Here is a 17,218-nt window from a genome sequence, read left to right on the forward strand (position 1 = left end):
AGATAGCAATGTGATTGATAGATTGGTAGATGCAGTCTGTCATTGATGAACAGTTTGCCTCAATTGAAAATTCGCTCTCTCTCACAAAGGTGTGATCTCGAGTTCGATTCTGAGTTCAAATGGTTGGTTCATGTCTTGAGAGACACATGTAAACTTCCCAAACTTGGCTTTATGACATCACAAATCCCTTGTAGCGTTCGATGATGTCATAAAGCCACTTGTAGCATTCGATGATGTCATCAAATCACTTGGAACATTCGATGATGTCATCAAAGCACTCTGATTTTTTTATATACTTTATTTATTGTACATATGTTCATATACTTAAGTACTAACATACGTAAAATTAAAAAAAAAAAAAATACTAATTACATGTTCATTTCATAATGCCAGAGTTATTTTCATCATATTTCATTTAATCACTTAAAGTTCTTACTGGCTCTTTTGTTTTTAACATTAGGTTACTATGACTTTTTTCTATATAATATACCCTATAGAGCATATTGAAAAAAATCATATGTATGTTGAAAAGAAGTTATATTACAGCAGGTTGAAAAATGAAAACAAGTCATAGTATAGTATGTCGAAAAAATAAAAAAGTCACAGTATAGTATGTTGAAAAAAGTCAGTGTAGTAAGTTCAAAAAGATATCATAGTATAATATGTCCAAAAATGTTTTCTATACTATTGCTTTTTACATACGATTTTTTCGACATACAATACTATGTCTTTTTTTTCCGGCATACTATACTATGACTTTTTTTTTTACATACTACAGTAGATGGTGCTATGCTGTTTGAATTAATTAATAAAGTGCAGTAAAGTTGGTTCCTGACCATTTTTTTTATGAATATGGAATAAAAATTAGGGCTGTCAATCGATTAAGATAATTAATCGGCATGATTGTCCATAGTTAATCTCAAATTAATCACACATTTTTTTTATCTATTCAAAATGTACCTTAAAGGGAGATATGTCAAGTATTTACACTTATCAACATGGCAGTGGATAAATATGCTGCTTTATGCAAATGTATGTATATATTTATTATTGGAAATCAATGAACAACACAAAACAATGACAGATATTGTCCAGAAACCCTCACAGGTACTGCATTTAGCATAATAAATATGCTCAAATCATAACATGTCAACCTGCAGCCCAGGTTCATAAAGTGGGCATGTCTGTAAAGGGGAGACTCGTGGGTACCCATAGAACCCATCTTCATTAAGATAGCAATGTGATTGATAGATTGGTAGATGCAGTCTGTCATTGATGAACAGTTTGCCTCAATTGAAAATTCGCTCTCTCTCTCACAAAGGTGTGATCTCGAGTTCGATTCTGAGTTCAAATGGTTGGTTCATGTCTTGAGAGACACATGTAAACTTCCCAAACTTGGCTTTATGACATCACAAATCCCTTGTAGCGTTCGATGATGTCATAAAGCCACTTGTAGCATTCGATGATGTCTTAAAGGCACTTGTAGCATTCGATGATGTCATCAAATCACTTGGAACATTCAATGATGTCATCAAATCACTTGGAACATTCAATGATGTCATCAAATCACTTGGAGCATTCGATGATGTCATCAAAGCACTCTGATTTTTTTATATACTTTATTTATTGTACATATGTTCATATACTTAAGTACTAACATACGTAAAATTAAAAAAAAAAAAAATACTAATTACATGTTCATTTCATAATGCCAGAGTTATTTTCATCATATTTCATTTAATCACTTAAAGGTCTTACTGGCTCTTTTGTTTTTAACATTAGGTTACTATGACTTTTTTCTATATAATATACCCTATAGAGCATATTGAAAAAAATCATATGTATGTTGAAAAGAAGTTATATTACAGCAGGTTGAAAAATGAAAACAAGTCATAGTATAGTATGTCGAAAAAATAAAAAAGTCACAGTATAGTATGTTGAAAAAAGTCAGTGTAGTAAGTTCAAAAAGATATCATAGTATAATATGTCCAAAAATGTTTTCTATACTATTGCTTTTTACATACGATTTTTTCGACATACAATACTATGTCTTTTTTTTCCGGCATACTATACTATGACTTTTTTTTTTACATACTACAGTAGATGGTGCTATGCTGTTTGAATTAATTAATAAAGTGCAGTAAAGTTGGTTCCTGACCATTTTTTTTATGAATATGGAATAAAAATTAGGGCTGTCAATCGATTAAGATAATTAATCGGCATGATTGTCCATAGTTAATCTCAAATTAATCACACATTTTTTTTATCTATTCAAAATGTACCTTAAAGGGAGATATGTCATTGACACATGTATTTACACTTATCAACATGGCAGTGGATAAATATGCTGCTTTATGCAAATGTATGTTTATATTTATTATTGGAAATCAATGAACAACACAAAACAATGACAAGATATTGTCCAGAAACCCTCACAGGTACTGCATTTAGCATAATAAATATGCTCAAATCATAACATGGCAACCTGCAGCCCAGGTTCATAAAGTGGGCATGTCTGTAAAGGGGAGACTCGTGGGTACCCATAGAACCCATCTTCATTAAGATAGCAATGTGATTGATACCGATGTAATTAGGACCCGAGCACCGACAACGTAGGTCCGAGGACCTATTGAACTTTAAATGATGATGATGATGATAATGATTATTATTATTATTATTTATTTATTTATTTAATTATTTTTTTATATGTTTATATATATATATGCATATTACACTATATACATATATATACACATTACACTCTGTACATATATATGCATATTACACTATATACATATATATACACACATTACACTATACATATATATGCACATTACACTATATGCATATATATATACACATGAAACCGCAATGTGGTTTCATTTAGAGACACTGTCCTGCTCCTTTCTGCTTTCTTCTCCTCTTTTTCTGTTTGCTGCTGTTATCGTTCTGAAGGTCATCACTCAAGTTTGCCACTTCTTTCTGGAGAGACTCGGTTTGGGTCTTGCTTTTCTGCTGCTTGTTGGTAAGCATCTTCACGTTCACGTCGTGAAAGTCGCTGGGGTCCTCGAGTTCAGTTCGGATGCCCTGATTGACCTCCTGAACAGCCTGGAGCTTTTCTAGGCTGGATTTGTGAGCCTCTTTGAGATCGCTCATCTCATCCTGCAGGGTGCTATTTTTCTCTCGAAGAAGTGCAGTTTTCGCAACTTGTTTCTGGAGGGACCTTGTTTGGACGAACACCTCATCCTGCAGGGTGCTATTTTCATTATGCAAGGTGCAGTTTTCATCCTGCAGGGTGCTATTTTCATTCTGCAAGGTGCGGATTTTGTCTTGCAGGGCGCTATTTCCCTCACGAAGAAGTGCAGTTTTCTTAACTTGTTTCTGGAGGGACCCTGTTTCGACGAGCACCTCATCCTGCAGGGTGCTATCTTCATTCTGCAAGGTGCGGATTTTATCCTGCAGGGTGTTATTTTCCTCCCGAAGCAGCGTAGTATTCTCCATGTGTTTCTGGAGGGACCCCGTTTGGACGAGCACCTCATCCTGCAGGGTGCTATTTTCATTCTGCAAGGTGCGGATTTCGTCTTGCAGGGCGCTATTTTCATCTCGAAGAAGTGCAGTTTTCTCAACTTGTTTCTGGAGGGACCCTGTTTCGACAAGCACCTCATCCTGCAGGGTGCTATTTTCATTCTGCAAGGTGCGGATTTCGTCTTGCAGGGCGCTATTTTCATCTCGAAGAAGTGCAGTTTTCTCAACTTGTTTCTGGAGGGACCCTGTTTCGACAAGCACCTCATCCTGCAGGGTGCTATTTTCATTCTGCAAGGTGCTGATTTTGTCCTGCAGGGTGCTATTTCCATTCTGCAAGGTGCGGATTTCGTCCTGTAGGGTGTTATTTTCTTCCCGAAGCAGCGTAGTATTCTCCATTTGTTTCTGGAGGGACCCCGTTTGGACGAGCACCTCATCCTGCAGGGTGCTATTTTCCTCTCGAAGAAGTGCAGTTTTCTCAACTTGTTTCTGGAGGGACCCTGTTTGGACGAGCACCTCATCCTGCAGGGTGCTATTTTCGTTCTGCAAGGTGCTGATTTTGTCCTGCAGGGTGCTATTTCCATTCTGCAAGGTGCGGATTTCGTCCTGTAGGGTGCTGTCTTTCTCTTCCAGGAGCTTATTCAAGTGGTCCACTTGGTTCTGGAGGAACTCGTTTTGGAGGCTCTGTCTGACCACTTCGGTGTTATTCTGGGTCAGCTTCTCCTGCAGGATGCGGTTCTCCTCATGCAGTGGGCTGTTTTCATCCTGCTGGGTGTTATTTTCCTCGTGAAGCTGCGTCGTATTCTCCACTTGTTGCTGGAGGGACCCCGTTTGGACGAACACCTGATCCTGTAAGGTGCGGTTTTCTTCCTGCAGGTTGCTATTTTGCCAATGAAGAAGTTCAGTATCCTCCACTTGTTTCAGGAGGAACCCCGTTTGGACGAGAATCCGATCATTTAAGGTGCGGTTTTCTTCCTGCAGGTTGCTATTTTGCCACTGAAGAAGTGCAGTATGCTCCACTTGTTGCTGGAGGGAACATGTTTGGACGTGCACCTGATCCTGTAAGGTGCGGTTTTCTTCCTGCAGGTTGTTTTTTTCCCACTGAAGAAGTGCAGTAGTCTCTACTTGTTGCTGGAGGGACCCGTTTAGGAGCACCAGTCTGACCACTTCATTCTTAAGGTGGTTCACCTGCTCCTCCTCAAAGCTCAGGTTGATCTCACGTGAAGCGAATTGCAGCTGAAGATAATAATTGTTATCTTTTTCAGCCTGGAGCTCTGCAGAGAGCTGTTGATAGCTGATCGCTGTGGCATCCTCGTAGAGTTGTTGCTGGTCCATTGTTCTTGTGTAGATGCAGTCTGTCATTGATGAACAGTTTGCCTCAATTGAAAATTCGCTCTCTCTCTCACAAAGGTGTGATCTCGAGTTCGATTCTGAGTTCAAATGGTTGGTTCATGTCTTGAGAGACACATGTAAACTTCCCAAACTTGGCTTTATGACATCACAAATCCCTTGTAGCGTTCGATGATGTCATAAAGCCACTTGTAGCATTCGATGATGTCTTAAAGGCACTTGTAGCATTCGATGATGTCATCAAATCACTTGGAACATTCGATGATGTCATCGAATCACTTGGAGCATTCGATGATGTCATCAAATCACTTGGAGCATTCGATGATGTCATCAAAGCACTGATTTTTTTTTATATACTTTATTTATTGTACACATGTTCATATACTTAAGTACTAACATATGTAGAATAAAAAAAAAAAAAAAAGATTAAAAAAAAATACTAATTACATGTTCATTTCATAATGCCAGAGTTATTTTCATCATATTTAATTTAATCACTTAAAGGTCTTACTAGCTTTTTTGTTTATAACATTAGGTTACTATGACTTTTTTCTATATAATATACCCTATAAAGCATATCGAAAAAAATCATATGTATGTTGAAAAGAAGTTATATTACAGCAGGTTGAAAAATGAAAACAAGTCATAGTATAGTATGTCGAAAAAATAAAAAAGTCACAGTATAGTATGTTGAAAAAAGTCAGTGTAGTAAGTTCAAAAAATTAAAAAAGTCATTGTATAGTATGTCAAAGAAGATATCATAGTATAATATGTCCAAAAATGTTTTCTATACTTTTTACATACGATTTTTTCGACATACAATACTATGTCTTTTTTTTCCGGCATACTATACTATGACATTTTCTGTGACATACTATACTATGACTTTTTTAATTTTTTGAACTTACTACACTGACTTTTTTCAACATACTATACTGTGACTTTTTTTATTTTTTCGACATACTATACTATGACTTGTTTTCATTTTTCAACCTGCTGTAATATAACTTCTTTTCAACATACATATGATTTTTTTCGATATGCTTTATAGGGTATATTATATAGAAAAAAGTCATAGTAACCTAATGTTATAAACAAAAAAGCCAGTAAGACCTTTAAGTGATTAAATTAAATATGATGAAAATAACTCTGGCATTATGAAATGAACATGTAATTAGTATTTTTTTTTAATCTTTTTTTTTTTTTTTTTTATTCTACATATGTTAGTACTTAAGTATATGAACATGTGTACAATAAATAAAGTATATAAAAAAAAATCAGTGCTTTGATGACATCATCGAATGCTCCAAGTGATTTGATGACATCATCGAATGCTCCAAGTGATTCGATGACATCATTGAATGTTCCAAGTGATTTGATGACATCATCGAATGCTACAAGTGCCTTTAAGACATCATCGAATGCTACAAGTGGCTTTATGACATCATCGAACGCTACAAGGGATTTGTGATGTCATAAAGCCAAGTTTGGGAAGTTTACATGTCCTGATATCCTTTTGAGTGACACTCTGAGGTAGCCTGCTATAATTCTGAAGTTAAAAATTAGTCCGTGATAGTGGACAGTTTATTTATAAAATAAACCTATGGCAAAAAGAACTCTGAAATAACAAAACACGTCAATCACTTGACTCAAATCATGTGAATCTAGTTAATCAACTCAACTTCTATCATCTTTGTCTTCATTTTCATTTTCACTATCATCATACTTTATCATATACAGTAGGAAGTTCCATTACTTCATATTTATATTTATGATTTGGGACATCTGAATGTGTGTATGAGTCCGACCCTCTGGAGGTAACGTCATCTCTCATCGATCAGCTGGAGGGACACGGATCAGGCTCCAGTGTTAACCGTTAATTATGCCCGCCACAGTTTCATAATGAACCGACAATATTTTTACAATTTATACATTTATACAGTTTTTGATTTTTTCAATGGGCATTACACTAGAGTTATAAAAGACATATTTATGAGATAAAAAGGTCAACATTTGCCACAAAAACATTTGATATGAATGAATACATCCATACACAGTGTACAAGCTACAGTGCATCATATAGAGACCATAACAAACAAGTACGGTATTTAAAAATGTTCAGCTTCTATATATGGTGCTTAATATTTTAAAGATATTTCACAGCTTACATCATACAAAATAATGACCATTGTTTATAATTAACAAAAAATATGAATCAAAATGTACAGTTGGAGATCACAAGGTTAAATACACAGGTCAAGTGATCTTATTATAGATTTGGAGGAACATCCAGTTCCAAACATGGTCCTAACGCCTGGTGCCAGAAGAGGTGAATTTAGTGACTGATTAAATCAAATCTATGATAATAACATAACTTCATCTCAGAGCGTCTAACCTCAGACTGCTGTAAAATCATCTGCTTCTATGAACTGAGCTCCTCGTCTTCCTCCGTCTGCTGATGTCATTCGTGTTCTGTTCATTTCCATCACAAGAAAGCATCAATTGTTGTCTCTGACAGCTGAAAAACACAAAACATTTAGTCAGAATAACCACATGCTCTTCTAATGAGGGGACATATATAAAAATTAATTGGATTGAACTACCAAGTGGAGAAGCAGGCGCAGTTATCGGTATACAAAAAGTGGATTAAGGAACATGTCTATGTCCATTTATGTTTATAAAACAGAACCAGGTGTATGCACAGCATTATACTGTGCACCTAATGAAGAAAGCATATGCATATTTCTGTCCTTGTGCATATGAAGAGTTATTCCTGAAGTACACAGAGTCGTAGAATAGAGGATGTAATGAATAGTATGATCATTACCTGTGTGGTTAAAGTTCCTGACTGATCGGGGACACAGTCTGAGTGGACACCAGAGCCTGTCTCCTCTCCATCCTGCACATACATTGTGGGATGTGTCAGACATCCATCTCTGTCTCTCAGAGTGGTTTCGCTCTGGTTCTTGGTGCAGTGGGAGGCAGTCTGCTGCCCGTCATCCTGGAGCGTACACTTGTCGTGGAACAACAGGGGAGGAATGCCTAACTGCAGGAAAACAACAGAAAACAGTTGAAGGCAAGTTGTGTCCAGCTGTAGTTGTGTGAACATATTGATAGAACTGTACTCACCTCTCTGTAAAAGTCTCTTCCTGGTATAGATATAGAGGTGAGACTGACTTTGTCGCCACTCCGTCTAACCTTTTTGACAATGTCCTCATGCTCCATAGACTCAACAGGTTTCCCATTGACAGCTAGCAGCAGGTCTCCATCCTCCATTCCTGCCCCCTCAGCTGGACTTCCCGCATCCACCTCCCTCAGCACATGAACTGGGTCACAGCAGGATTAGAGAGGAAATAGTAGAAGTTCAGAGATACTTTAAATCACCTGATTATTACTGAGAGAGAGGTTAGAATCCTCTAGTCCTATATCCTTTTCTGTGGCCTTGAGGCACGTTCATGTGTTTCAGGTAGAAGGAGATTGTAACACAGGTCAACATGTCACAGTCACAGGACTCTGTTAGCTGATTGGCTGTGGTTCCTCTCTGGCTGCACTTTGCTGCTAAAAGTTAAATCATCCCCAACTTTTAGTTTGGCCGCACTTCGCCACAGGATCAATCCCACTTTCAGGTGTTATGGTAATAAAGTGGTAACATCTAAGTCAGGTATTAAGATCATAGAACGTTGGCGATATTGTTTATATGGTGTAACATATTGGTGTGTCTGGGGTCTGCGGTGATGTCGGCAACCCACCCAAGATCCCATGTTGGATTTCCATAATGACATATAATAATAAACCAATTTACTAAGTTAATAAACGGAATATCTAATGGGGCAAAAAAGTTAAAATTTTCACATATTATATATAATAATATATTCTGAAATGAGGAATTTGGCGCCTACACTCTGACATCTTTTTGTCCTTGTGAGCAAAAAATTTAAACTTTTCCAAATATAAGGAACCAAAATTCAAAATCCAAACCAAAACAAAAGTCTTCCATCCTAAAGAAAGGTTGGCCATGTATTTCACCTGCCATCATCCGATGAGTATTGGGTGAAGATAAAATCTAATGTTATCATGATGTGTTCAAATGTAATCTTGTAAAATGTAGATTTTGGGTATTTTCCAGTTGTTTGAAGGAGATGTTTTCACAGCAATATAAAATAGATAATAGAGAGGGAATTATGACCAGTTTAACTTCATAACAAAAACCAGTATGTTAACGGTAATAAAGGAGGATTTATTTTTTTACTTTTGTTTTTTACTTAATCAAACTGGTATTGAGAATCGTGGAATTCCACTGGTATTGTTATCAGCTACTAAATTTCTGGTAGCCTGCCAATCCATTCACCAGCCTCAGCACATTTAGGGTTTCTGAATCCTGAAAGCACAACCTTTTAATTGTAAAATGTCTCCATTAATCATTTTAACCATGAACTGTTTTGGTGTTTTTTTCAGCAGTAACTCGCAGTTCATTTTAATCTGATCTTCTACAACCTGTAAACCTGTAAAATGCAATCAAAGGAGCATTCATTACTTTTGTGTGCTCAACTTTGTAATTTTATTTACATTTGAGGCATCATTTTATTTCCCTGTTTATGATTTTCATTTAATCCTTTTTTGTGAAATATGTTTGATAAGAATGCATTTAATAATTGAGATACCTCTGCTGATTGACAGGTACATGTGACCAATTATTATGATAATGGTGCTATAAACGATTGCTCATAATGACACCTGCTCTGGCGTTGTTGTAGAAGCTACAGTTAGGTTCTAGGTCTCGTGATTGGTGGAGCAGACAGTTCTGACATGCAAACAGATGATTAGGGCGTGTCTATGTCTATTTATGGCTAACTCTGGGAGCATAAATTAAGCTGATGTATGCAGCCCAGTTCTACAATGATTGACATTTATAAAACAGAACATACAAATTGTTTTATCAGCCCGAAAGAATGCTCATGATTATTTCCGTCTTAGTCATCTAAACAGTTTTATGCATCTGACTCCAGATAAACTTATATCAGATATGAGAAACTGCCGAGAGGAAACTAGTGCACCTCAACATATGATGTACTTTGTATTAAGATAATATTATATATTGAGACACATCATGACAAAATGGAAATGCTTAGTTGTTGTGGACAGAGATGTCTCTGAAGACTGTTATCTCAGTTCTTCACTATCTTTGCATAATCTGAACTACACATTTTGTCAGGTTTACACAGCACCATTTGTCTTTATAAAACGGTGCGCTGGCTCTACGAGGTGTGTGTGTGTGCACGTGTGTGTCTCTGTATGGATGACGTGGCCATCAGTGTATCTCTCACCTATCCTTCGAGAGCCTGCCAGCTTCTCTTGTCTCAGCAGGAAGCCGAATCCATCGTCACCTTTAAGCAGATGCATGGTTTTGGCAGTGTGGGGGAGGCTGCAGCATTCTGCCACCACAGGCAGGATGGGCATCTTCCTCCTGACACGGCAAAACTCACTCTCACGGTCAGTTACCATCACCGTCACTGGGTCTCCACTCTTCTTCACCTGAGAACCAAACACACTGCAGGAGTCACACACATGTTCAGTCTAAAAAAAAACACAGTTAAGTTCGATCTGAGGAGGAAACTGGTTTCGTACAGTTCTGTTGAGAGTGGAGTATGTGAGCGTTGACGCCATGACTCCGTTGATCCAGATCAGTCTGTCTCCAGTGCAGACACCAGCTTTCTCTGCTGGACCATCAGTCACTGTGCTCACGATATACTGGCCCTTCTGACCTGGTGACACATAGTAACTATTAACATAATCATAATCATTATTATCAGTATGGTGTGGAATAAAAGTGCTGTACTTTGTAACAAGATAAAAACAACGATGAAAACCAAAAGCTGTGCTCACCAAACATATATGACAACCTGAGGAGGAACGTGAGGAATCCATAATTCCAGCTTCTAACTGAACACAGTATTATAAACACAAATGCAGCCTCCCAACCTTTTTAACCAGGGTGCTTCTATGGAGCAGGAAGTGAATCAGTAACGGTCGGTGTATCATCGACATCTGCTGACATTTGAGCTGTTTGGCTTTCTTGTGAAATAGTTTAAGCTCAGAGCACCTTCTCTGAAGACAGAGAAGCCGTGATGAGTAGGCCTATGTGTAGTAGAGAAGAAGCCGTAAATGAGATAACACTCAATGACAGCAGTGTGTAGGTACCTTCCACTGAGATGATGGCCATCCCCAGGCCATGCTCCGGGTGTCTGCTGATGTGACACAATCTGGGTCTTGACCAGCGGTCCCCTTTGGAGGACTTGGCCAGCGTCTGTAGATCCACACCAGTAGACACTGCCTGGAGGAGAGACATGAGCAGGATTCAACTCATAGAAGGATGAATCTCAAAATAACATCATACAGATAAACTCACATCACTCTCTGAACCCCAGGGCGTTTTTCTTTGCTCCCGTCACATTTTACAAACAGCAGCCCTGTTTTTCACTGCAGTATAAAAGTTCTGCACCTCTATGGAAACAGCAGAATCATGGCTAGAAGATGCCATAGCCTATGGCATATGCAAACAATACGTAACTGGTGTTCCACTGGCACATCCCCTACTGATGTATGACCACTCTTACTGCCTCTGCTGTGTCACATATATGACGCTCGTCTTCCACTGACAGGTGACACTTTTTACCAGCAGGCAGCGGCGCCAGAATGAGTTTTGAAGTGTGGGGACATCCAGCTTTAGATGACGTAATACAGAGTTTCCTGCGGTAGGTAGACCAAACCTGACCCGCCAGATGGTTTGTTAAACAGAACCACCTGAGAAGCAGTCAATGGAAACGGTTTGGAAAAGGGCAGGCTTTCAAAAAAATACTTGGCAGGTGATTGGATGAACCATCTGTCAATCAAACTCTTGCCAAAGCCAGTCCGGAGAAGAGCGAAAACATGTTTTCCATCGACTCCTGACGCACTGAGGACAGTGCACTCCGGCTGAGCCCCGTCCGTCCTCCTCAGGGAGAGAGGGCGCAGTAAGCACAGTCCACGGCCCCGGGAAGTGGCGAGGTCTGGGTATTGTAATGCTCACTGACAGGGCTGCAAGCCACCTTCACTCCAGGCCTTTCCAAGCCGACCTAGAGTGGGTCGCGGCGCACTGAAGGAAATGCCCCCCGGCGAGGGCCAGCCAGTGCCAGTAGGTACCATATAAAACCAGTAGCTCACCTGTGCCTGTCCTGCTACGACAAGACATGATGTCTACTGTGAGACCAGCCTATTGTCCTCACCATGGGGGATGGTATAGTGATGAGATTATAATGTCTTCTTAATCCTCTTACAGTACCTGTTGATACTCGTTCCGTCTCAACACCAGGAGAAACAAGTGTAAGCCGCACGACTCGATCTTCCTCACAATCTGTCAGGAAGAGACAGAGAGAGACAAATGAATCAGTGAATAAACTTTCATTTTAATCTCTAATGCCTGTGAGGTCCTGTTCCTTAAACATTTAGGTCCATCCTAAATTACAGGAACAACTTTTGTGAAGAACTCAGAGCAGAAAGCAGTCTGTCCTTTTCTTTCACCTCTCAAGTCAGATAGATTAAGGTCAGGTTAACATAAAGACAGAAGGAAAAGTTAATGCCAAAACCTTCAGATTAGTCCAGTCTGTTTACTTTTAACTACAGATGCAGCCACCTAGAAGTTCCCCTACTGAAGGCCATCTGGCTGCTACAGCGCCGCACTTAAAGCTAAGGTTGGTGATCTTCACCAAAAAAATGTGTCATATTTGTTGAAATTCTCATTACATCCTGACATCAATCCCTCTCTCTCTCTCTCTCTCTCTCTCTCTGTGTGTTTATCAGATTATCAGTTATGCCCCGTTCACGTGATATGGGACGAAGGGCGGAAGATGGAAAGATTGCAATGTTAACAACTTGCGAGCCGTGACGTCATCGAGGTGATTGTGTGATTACAGAGGTAGAGGTCGTGTGAGGATAAAACGAAAACAACAGCACTGTTTAAAAGTCGGAAATGTGTAATCGTGATAACTCCAATATTTCACGAACATGGCGAGAGGGATTGGCCAAGTGGTGGAGGGAGAACACACGGAGGCTGGCGTGTGTTGTATTTGTAGTTTAAATCTGAGAAAAACAAGCAGTTCATGCTGGTTGTGAAAAAACTATATACAAAAAAGTAAAATAAATACGAGAATGATGCAGTTGAGGGCAGAGTAGTGAGTGAGGAGTTGGCAGTCAGTCAATGTTAGTATCAAACAGGCAATAAAAGGTACACGCACGCACGCACGCACGCACGCACGCACGCACGCACGCACGCACACACGCACACTCAATGACATCAATGAAGAGCTGATACACAAGATACTGTCTGACAGAAAGCTGTCTTAAAGCTACCAGAGGTAAAATACAAGAGGAAAACTCAACAAGAAGTTGGTTTTATTAATCAAACTGTGATGAGAAATAGCTAGCTGTTTATTGTAGACAAGTGGGGAAAGTTTGGGCAGATGGTGGAGCCTGATGAAAGGTCTCAGGGGTCACCAACGTCAATACAAATGATCGATTTCATAGGAATGGGTCCAGGACATGTTGTAACATGGACTGTTTATTTACCAAATTCTGGACACTAACCCTGTAGAAGTCCATGTGTCCCACATATTCCTCGTTGACCTCCAGCACTCGGTCTCCTTCTCTGAGGCCACTGAGCTCTGCAGGACTCCAGGACTTCACATCTCTGATCTCAAAGCTCTGGTTGCTCTGGTCCATCCGCAGGTAGAAGCCAAAGCACTGCCCCTCCAGACGCTTCAGCTGGCAAAGTCTGGGCACGGGGCTCTCATCAGGCTCTGCACACATGGTTAGTAAAGATCATCAACACTAAGGGAACTGATTTTAGGAGTTCTGAAAGGTTCTGTATGTAAAGGCGCGCGTATCAAACCTCACCAGGATCATCGGTGATGACCAGAGCTGGATTATCAATCCCTTCCTTTGGATTGAAGGTAAAACTGATGAAAAATGGATAACTGGTTATAAGTCATGTGGTCAAAAACAAACCAGTAAGTCCTGTGTCAGCATCACTTTATGACAAAGCATCATGGAACCTCCGAACTACAACCATATTGGACGATTCTCCAGTGTATCATTGAGGCCCAGTGCAATGTACATTATACCAACCATTGTTTATTTGTCATAACCACTATCCTCTCTCCCTAACCTTAACCGTACCATAGTTGCATGTGCCGATATTGTAGAAAGACATTCAATAACTTTGTCATTGAATATCAACATTCTTGTCTGCTGATAGGTTAGAAAGGTCAACACATGTGGCACAGAAGCTAAAATGTCCTTGTGGTTGAGGTTGCTGAAAGTATCCAGAAGATAAGGAGCTCACAGTTCAGCTTTTATCTGCTTCAGTGTTATCAAAGTTATGTCACCGCATGGCACTGAACACAACACATAGGGAATAGTTCCAATGGGCCTCATTCACCAACATCTTCTTAAGTTTCTTCTTAAGTTTCTTCTTAAGAAAGGTCCTAAGACACATTCATGACGTCTTCTTAAACCACAGAATTATTCGGACCTGTTTTCTTATAATGATGAATCCCATTTCCTTGTACTGTAAGTGAAGGCGTGTGATAGTTGATCTTAATTAGCAGGTAAAAGAGCACAAGACTGCAGGGCGTTGTGCGCACACAGAAGAGAAAATAACCCAACAAACATCTAAAGAGGGTGGAGCACCAGACCAAAGTAACGAGTGTATGAAAATTATTTTCTGGGCGTGATAATTGATCATCAATTATGTTGGAAACCACACATAAATAATGTAAAAACTAAAATTCTGTTTTTGTTTCTGTAAACCTAGTAGTGAAAAGGTTAAGGCCTATTAGGTATAACAAGCTTCAGCCTACACCTTTCTGGTCAGTATTTTATTGTAGTACATTAGTACTACTATTAGTTAGACAGAGCATCCAAAGCTGTACTTACCGTGTAAATTCCATCGCATCCTGGCAACCTGTGGGAGTGACAGTGACACAATAAGATACTCGTACCTTCCTGCAGCCACAGACAGACAGCTGTAGCCATCATCACATGACTCAGATATATCTAGGTATGCTAAAACACTGTTAGGTCCCATGCCTTCAGTCAAAATGATGATCAGACAAGATATTGCAACCCTAATTCTGACTTGGCCATGACAATGAGGTCGTCAAGCTAAAAGAAGACCCTCATGCCACGGTTTGGTAGTGGCTGCAGCGCCGTGTCCACACATTTGTTGAAGGTGCGGGGAGCCAGCGAATAGCCAAACAGTAGTCTGTTGTACTCGTAGACTATCGCCTGGAAGGCAAAACGCAAGAATGTCCTGTATTTCGGTGCCACCTTGACGGGAAAATATGCATTCTTTAAGTCGAATGGTGGTGTACCAGTCTCCCGGCTGAAACAGTTCCAGTATCTGTTGGTGGTCAACATACTTGTCTTGTCAACCAACCTTGTCTTGTGTGCAAGGCATCGGTTTAGGCAGCGAAGATCCAAAATGTGTCTAAAATCTACCGTCTTCTTTGGAACCAGGAAATACGCAGAGTAAAACCCTGTCTGTCTGTATACTGTATGTGTATATCTCAGGGAATACAGGCAGCGGCTGCTGCCAAAATTAAAAAGGTGTAGCTCTGTGATGACAAGCTCAGAATAATAACTAACTGAGCCGTTAGCACTGCATGTGGTAATGGAGGAGGTGACACCTACGGTACAGTCACCGTTCATTTCCCACAAGAGAGGCTCACTATTATCCCTCTTTGACCAGATAGTTGCAGGAACTGGTCACTGGCCCCTGAGCCACAGGATGTCACTGATGGCCAGTAGGCCCCTGAGTTCATGTCAGGGTAAATTAATCCATTCAATAACCTCCTTAATACCAAGAACACTCTAATAGGGACAGTGTGAGAATAAGGCAGGAGGAACGTGCCATGCCTGGTTTACCTCTGACCATGCACGCTGCACAGAGAAAACCAACTCCAAACAGAAAGGCCTCCAGCTGGCTGGGTCTGGTTTCAAACTCAGGGCCTTATTGCTGTGCTAACCGCTCCACCTTAGCCTTTAATTATTTAGAATTCTTTATTGTTCTTGGTGGAAATGGACTTCCAGTGGCCAACAGCTCTTTTATGAACATTTGCACAAGAACCTTCAAAATCGACGTTGTGAAGAGGAAACCATCAAGATGACACCTGTCATATCTGAGCTCAGGGCTGTTTGCTCTGTGTGTGTGTCAGCAGCAGGAGGACAGAGCCGTGTACGCACAACAACATTCTCTATTAAGAATTGTAAAAAGCCTCAGTGTTGCACACAAGTATCCAGACTAGGAATGTGGGCGGGCAATGGTTAACCAGGAAGAAAACAACTGGAGTCACTCTGTGGTGTTAAAGCCAAAGCAGTCGCGTAGTACCTATCAGATTTGAGACAATGGAGCAAACAGTTCCCAAATTCATCAAAATAAAGAGCAGGCACTATGAATTTACCTTCAAATACAGCACACAGGTAATAGTGACTTACCACCGCAGCCACAAAGACTTCTCCACAGGTGAGTTTCGTCAAGACTAACTGGCATGGGAGTTTATATTTGAATAGTCAAATCATGGAGAGTCATTAGTTTGTGAAGCAGAAAGAGAAAGAGCCTACCTGTGGAGGAGCTCATGGAGTCCCGAGGGTGTGTGTGTGTTCCTGCTCAGACTGAAACGCTGTGGACGGACAAGGTTCACAGCACACAAAGACAATAAAAGACGCTTTGAGCAGGTGAGATGTCGACTCCTTTCTCCACAGCCATCTAGGTTAAACATTTACTGACTGCTAGAGAAAAGCTGTGTGCTGAGAGTGACACGTTATGGTGGAAGAGACAACGCTGTTACAATGGAGCTTCTAAAATCTTGGTGCATTGGACAGCTGCCATCAAACAACCTCTCAAAGTGAAAGTGCTGCATAGCTGGCAGCCTAAGAGCTGGAAATGCCTCTTCCCTTTTAAAATTTTAATCGATAACAATATATACCGATCAGCCATAACATTAGGTCAGCATGACCGGTCTGCAGCTATGCAGCCCCATACGCAACAAACTGCGCTGTGATGCACTGTGTGTTCTGAAACCTTTCTATCAGAACCAGTATTTACTTTTTCATAAATTTGAGCTACAGTAGCTCTTCTATCGGTTTTCCTTCCTTGGACCACTTTTGGTAGGTCCTGACCACTGCAGACCGGGAACATCCCACAAGAGCTACAGTTTTGGAGATGCTCTGACCCAGTCGTCTAGCCAGCACTATTTGGCCCTTGTCTAAGTCGCTCACATCCTCCTTATGCTTGCACATTTCTTCTGCTTCC

General features: G+C 40.1%; 2 protein-coding genes and 1 long non-coding RNA gene across 8 annotated transcripts; 1 reads left to right on the forward strand and 2 right to left on the reverse strand.

Moving 5' to 3' along the window:
* Nucleotides 1–2,749: 2,749 nt before the first annotated feature.
* Nucleotides 2,750–5,017, reverse strand: LOC119490888 (girdin-like). 6 transcript variants are annotated; one of them, XM_037774420.1, is made up of 3 exons: nucleotides 4,059–5,016; nucleotides 3,661–3,848; nucleotides 2,750–3,534 (listed from the first exon to the last, which is right to left on the reverse strand). In XM_037774420.1, exons 1-3 carry the CDS (start codon nucleotides 4,882–4,884, stop codon nucleotides 2,884–2,886), a joined length of 1,665 nt encoding a protein of 554 aa, XP_037630348.1. In that variant the 5' UTR covers nucleotides 4,885–5,016; the 3' UTR covers nucleotides 2,750–2,883. The 6 variants fall into 6 exon arrangements, with proteins under 6 accessions (XP_037630348.1, XP_037630351.1, XP_037630345.1 ...); XM_037774423.1 differs by having other exon boundaries at nucleotides 3,787–3,848; nucleotides 4,059–5,010; XM_037774417.1 differs by having other exon boundaries at nucleotides 2,750–3,848; nucleotides 4,059–5,017.
* LOC119490889 lies at nucleotides 3,708–4,106 on the forward strand. Its single transcript, XR_005207502.1, has 2 exons — nucleotides 3,708–3,820; nucleotides 3,863–4,106. It is a non-coding gene; the product is annotated as an uncharacterized LOC119490889 (long non-coding RNA).
* Nucleotides 5,018–6,378: 1,361 nt separating the features above from the next.
* Nucleotides 6,379–16,663, reverse strand: LOC119491012 (Na(+)/H(+) exchange regulatory cofactor NHE-RF3-like). The gene is made up of 11 exons (XM_037774576.1): nucleotides 16,528–16,663; nucleotides 14,842–14,869; nucleotides 13,801–13,862; nucleotides 13,492–13,703; nucleotides 12,191–12,262; nucleotides 11,071–11,203; nucleotides 10,498–10,634; nucleotides 10,197–10,404; nucleotides 8,002–8,198; nucleotides 7,700–7,918; nucleotides 6,379–7,390 (listed from the first exon to the last, which is right to left on the reverse strand). The coding sequence occupies exons 1-11, from the start codon at nucleotides 16,541–16,543 to the stop codon at nucleotides 7,358–7,360; spliced, it is 1,317 nt and encodes a 438-aa protein (XP_037630504.1). The 5' UTR covers nucleotides 16,544–16,663; the 3' UTR covers nucleotides 6,379–7,357.
* Between the last annotated feature and the right edge of the window lie 555 nt (nucleotides 16,664–17,218).

Source organism: Sebastes umbrosus, chromosome 7 (assembly GCF_015220745.1).
Source record: "Sebastes umbrosus isolate fSebUmb1 chromosome 7, fSebUmb1.pri, whole genome shotgun sequence".
Taxonomy (NCBI): domain Eukaryota; kingdom Metazoa; phylum Chordata; class Actinopteri; order Perciformes; family Sebastidae; genus Sebastes; species Sebastes umbrosus.